The sequence below is a fragment of the Vitis riparia genome, chromosome 10 (assembly GCF_004353265.1).
Source record: "Vitis riparia cultivar Riparia Gloire de Montpellier isolate 1030 chromosome 10, EGFV_Vit.rip_1.0, whole genome shotgun sequence".
Taxonomy (NCBI): Eukaryota; Viridiplantae; Streptophyta; class Magnoliopsida; order Vitales; family Vitaceae; genus Vitis; species Vitis riparia.
Genome location: NC_048440.1, coordinates 4,834,662 through 4,839,573, shown reverse-complemented (window position 1 = coordinate 4,839,573; position 4,912 = coordinate 4,834,662). Strand labels below are relative to the sequence as shown.

Below are 4,912 nucleotides of genomic sequence, written 5' to 3'. Positions count from 1 at the left end.
CCCTCCCTTCTCCGCTTCTCTCTTTCTTGCCCTCCAAGACTACAGGAAAAGTTCTAACGGCCAGAGAATCCCACTGCCACGTGTCGCTCCCCCAGCCTATATCTCTCTGCTCTCAACAAACCACCAGAATATCCTCCTATGCCACGTGTCCTCCCCAGCTAAGGTCCCTCTTTAGAAGTGTCTAAAAGCCTCCAAAAGATAGTAAAAAAAAAAAAGGTCTGCCTAAAATTGGGGGGCTACACATACATAATTGCTCGTTGAAATACCGTCGTGGTTGCAAAAGACGAGAAAAGAAAACAAGTGGTTTGGATTCACGTAATTCACTCTTGACCCAAAAAAAAAAAAAAAAAACGAAGTCATTGTAGCATTACGCACTCAACAAAGTAGAAACCCATTGAAGAAAGACGTAGTGCAGACCAGAACAACCCAAAAACAGTAACACACAGACATCACATCACAACCCTGCAAACCCTGTAATACATGAACACACACAACAGTAAATACAACTCACAAACACACTTGGAACGACAACAAAACAGACATGTCCAAACACGGTGAAAATGTTAGCATATGGCCAGCATTGGCCATGACAACTAACATCACTAGACACCCATTAGATTCACGCACAAACTCCTTTACTAATTTATGCATAGGAAAGGAGGTTGTTGTTGAAGCTGCTACAGGCCTTTTCACCAGATATGTAGAACCTTCTTCTTCAGTACAGTAAGTAGAAAAGGAGATCCGGATCCATGATTCTTTTCAGATGAAAAACATCATGTTCTCCAGAGCACCATGCAGACGGTAAAGCCCGTCATTGAGCCAAGCTCCAGCCGATGATGATGATGAAGTTGCAGCTGAAGCTCCAACCTCTGCCACAATTGCATCATAGTACAGCCTTCCTCTATAGGCAGCAAGGTCAGCATAGTACACTGGTGGGACCAGCGAGACAGGTTTTGTACACCGAGCAAAGGTGAAACACAAGTTATAGATAAGCTTCTGGATCTGGTCAGAACTAAACCTGTGCTCATCGTGTAGGACATGATAGTGCGTGGGTTTGCTTGTCCCAAGTGTACCATAGTGGCTGCAAAGATAGAAGTCGAACTCAGATAGGTGGACTACTGTTGTGTCCACAACAGTGCCTGGAGGCACATTCCCATTAAAGCTCCGATCATTTACCTTAGGAAACAACCGGGTTAGGTGTCTCTTCCGGGCCACAATAAGAGTAATGGTCGGGCAGTAATTTCCCCCCTGGATTGCTCTCTTGAGATCAAGTAATTCTTCATTCAGAACCATGTCAAATTGGCCCTCACTTACACCATCACGGAACACCACAATCTTCTCTGGCTTGACTTTATTTGCCTGAACATAAGCCTCAACAAGCTCCAGGCACATCGCCCCAAAATTCTGAATCTTCTCCATTCGATGGGCTTGTGGGCGAATTCGAGCTGCATAGCGGTTTGCTGCAGGCCAATTCACTGTGGCAACAACAGCCGCTATTGATGGACTAGTTGTGTTCTGAGAGCCTGGGTAATTGACATCAGCACCAATAAACATCACATGTCCTTCACCTTCAAACCGTGGAAGTCTTTCTATAAGCTCTACATTGCTGCCCCCTAGCTTAGCATTCAACTTGAGAGCAAGGTTGGCAAGATGGTGATCACTGACTTTGTTGGCGGGGCGGGACAAACAACACTGAGTAACCATCCCCAATTTGGTCTCAGCAAACCACTTAAGATATCCATAGCCAGCATCCTTCCTAGCCATGACACACACAAGAATTTGTAACTTGCATCTTGCTTTTTTGTAAACCTTGTTGAGCAGCTCCCGTAGCACAGGGAAAACTCTGAAGGCATGCATGCTGGCAGTTTCACAGAAAAGAGGATCCTTCGTTTGGATTCCCAACTTTTCACACCGCCTAATAAATCTTGAAATAAACTGATTGGTATTCTGCCTGTTGTACTGCTCCTGCCCACTGAAGTCCACCACAGCCCAATGGTCAACTGGTATGCCTTTCACGACCATTTTTCCAACCAAATTCCACTGGCATCTGTCCCTTTCCACAGTCATCTTGTTCAGCTTGCCTCCTAGCTTCAACTCTGGCGGCTCAATGACTCGTCCTGCAACTTCTGTCATGTTCTTGTCTACACCAATGCCAAAACTGTCAATGATACCTCCCCTGCCAACAAGAGTAACTGAAATTAGTAGCATAAAAATAACACAATGCACATAATTTAATTGAATCCATCAGCACATCCAACTCTTTTCTAGTGATGAATGTAAAGTTATTATAACTTTTGGGCACTACAACTGTTAACTTCATCTCATATTAAATGGTAATGAGAACCTATGTAAGGGGCAAATAATAACGATAATCGTTATGGACTAAAAATTTCAGTGCCAAACACATGTTCTTGGAACCCCCCAGCTGCCATGAGCCAAAATGTATTCATGAATCAGGACTTTAAAAAAGGGAAAGTAACTCATGCACTAATTCAAATCACTAATGTTTGGCATGAAATCTTGTGTTGGTTTCACCACATCAAAACCAAATACAAAATTGAGATGCTTTATGAATGAAAAAAATAATAAAAAACAATTTTTCATTGATAATGAACCAAGGAATTGCATAAGCAAGAGCAACTACCTTCACACAAAATGGTGCAGCCGTTCACCTCAACTTATTATCTCTCGAGTAGAAATTAGGAAATTTTAAAAAGAAACTACGGAAATCCACATCTATTCATTAGAATGAAAAAGCTGAAGGTTCACAGTTATGTACCCGCATGGTCCATAGTTTGCCTGCATCATTTCACATATTTTGCTTTCTCTGACAACTGGTGTAGGAAGTTGCTCATGTTTCAGCCTCTTAGCAGCCTCTTTATCCAAAATCTCTTTTGTATACCTCTGCCCCTCAACCAACATGCAGAACTCCATTGGTACATAATTCTTCCTATTGTTTTTTCCCACATCTAAGCAGGGAATATCCTGGTTCTCGATATCCTTGCCATACTTTTCATAGAAATAATCAACAAGCATTACTTTCTTTGGCAAAACATTGCCTTCTGGATCTTCAGGAAGAAATGACAGGTTTCGCGTGTCTTCACTAGTTAAACCTGCAACAATGAATTTTTGACCCGTATTACGGTGAGTCACTCCAACTTTCAATCCCTTTAAGGTAGCCTCAACATCACTCCTGTATCTCTTAAACTCTCGTAAAGAGAAGTCACGAACATGCTCCTTTAGGAACTCTAAAACCGAAATTGGATTAAAAAATGGCACAACCGAGTAGTCCAAGCACAAGGATAGACCCTGGGCAGTGGGTTTGAGACTATGTTGAAATCCTCTAGAAGCTATAATACCGTATCCAAGCTCGTCTTTTCCCGAGTCTTTAAATTGGTAAAAGCCCCGACCAGAAGATATCATATGTCTAGCAGGATTCTCCTTCATTACCACATCCATACCTTGTAATATATCACGGGGAACAAAGGAGAGTACCCCGCTTAAGTAATCACTCAACTTTTGAAGCTCAAGTTGCTTCACCAGAGTTATAGTGACAATGAACGAACAAACCTTCATCTCTTCTCCTCCAGAGATCTCCACCTTAAATTTCCCAGTGGGAAGCTCAACAGCACTAAAAATGTTCTTCTCACCATCATAAGCAATCTTTGATGCAGGAAACTGTGAGGGGTGATCAACACACAGCTTTTCCCTTATCATATACAAAGTGGACTTTGATATCTTTACTGCACGACCCTTCTTGGGCGGAGCCTCTGGTTTAATATCAACATCATAATGCATTATGAGCCTATCAGACTTGAACTTGACAGGAAAATGATTCGCACGAAGTGAAACAGATCTGACAGCATTGGTGCCACCTTTGTCCGGCCTTCTCATAGGAATACGCTTGTCCCCAGCTTCTGCCATAGACAACTCATGTAAATTCACACGAGGATATCTTGTTTACAATAAAAAAACCATTTGATTAAGAAAAACACTCACACTATCAAAATTTTGATCTCATAATGGTTACCTGACAACAAATTTTAAATTATAGATTAAATCCCTTAATCACATCCATCTAAATGGATCTGATACCGAGAGAACTTTTGAACCTTAAAAATTAAAACCTTCAATCAATCAAACCACCATAGCTAATATTGTAGCTATGATCAACTCAAAGACACATCAAATACATCCAACAATTCCTTGATGTCAAAAAATAAATAAATTAATTAAAAAAAAAAAACTAACTTAATTAATAATCGGTAATTTCAAATCTTAGACATTATCCATCGGTGTCAAGACTCGTAAACCTAAAACTCTCTACTAATTCCCACCAATTCTATTCACAAAGACGGTAACGTAAAAAATCAGATTCAATAAAAAGAACTGAATTCCGAACCTTTGACATGATGAGAAGAAGTTGGCAACTCCAACGTAGCACCTGTTGCCGGCGCGATTGTTGGATGTTGTGGTTGTTGGACCGGGTTGGGAACGCACCGTTGAACCTGTTGTCCCACCGGATTTGATGACGGTTGCTGGACCGGATTGGAGGGCCTCCACGGCCGAGTGGGCTGTCCCCGCCCTCTCCCTCTCCCTCTCCACCCGTAGCTTCCTCCTACACCACCACCTCCTCTTCCTCTTCCTCCACGACCCTCCATTGCAGCAAACGAATAATCAATAACGTCTAGACTGTAATGCGTTCCTTGTTAGAGAATGGAGTATATAAAGGAGAGTGAAAACCGGTACGTATGCGGGAGAGAGAGGCTGAAAGGACGGGCTTGCCCTCGTTTACTTGCTGGGTAAGCATCGACTGCGTGCTGGGTAAGCATGGACTTTTGGGAAGTTTCTGTGAAGTTCCAGAATGTTCGATTAACCCAATACGATGAGGAATTTGGTGTCGTTGGGAACT

General features: G+C 42.2%; 1 protein-coding gene across 1 annotated transcript; it reads right to left on the bottom strand.

The window, feature by feature from the left end:
- Positions 1-339: 339 nt before the first annotated feature.
- Positions 340-4,482, bottom strand: LOC117924317 (protein argonaute 2-like). Its single transcript, XM_034842925.1, has 3 exons — positions 4,403-4,482; positions 2,780-3,914; positions 340-2,176 (listed from the first exon to the last, which is right to left on the bottom strand). Exons 2-3 carry the CDS (start codon positions 3,892-3,894, stop codon positions 760-762), a joined length of 2,532 nt encoding a protein of 843 aa, XP_034698816.1. The 5' UTR covers positions 3,895-3,914; positions 4,403-4,482; the 3' UTR covers positions 340-759.
- Positions 4,483-4,912: the final 430 nt, after the last annotated feature.

What these genes read in the sequence shown, in the direction of transcription:
- LOC117924317 (XM_034842925.1), bottom strand. Translation starts at nt 3,894, where the DNA reads ATGAGAAGGCCGGACAAAGGTGGCACCAATGCTGTCAGATCTGTTTCA. An exon ending in GCAAACTATGGACCATGCGG is followed by an intron (nt 2,177 to 2,779) that starts GTACATAACTGT and finishes TCTTGTTGGCAG; the next exon opens with GGGAGGTATCATTGACAGTT.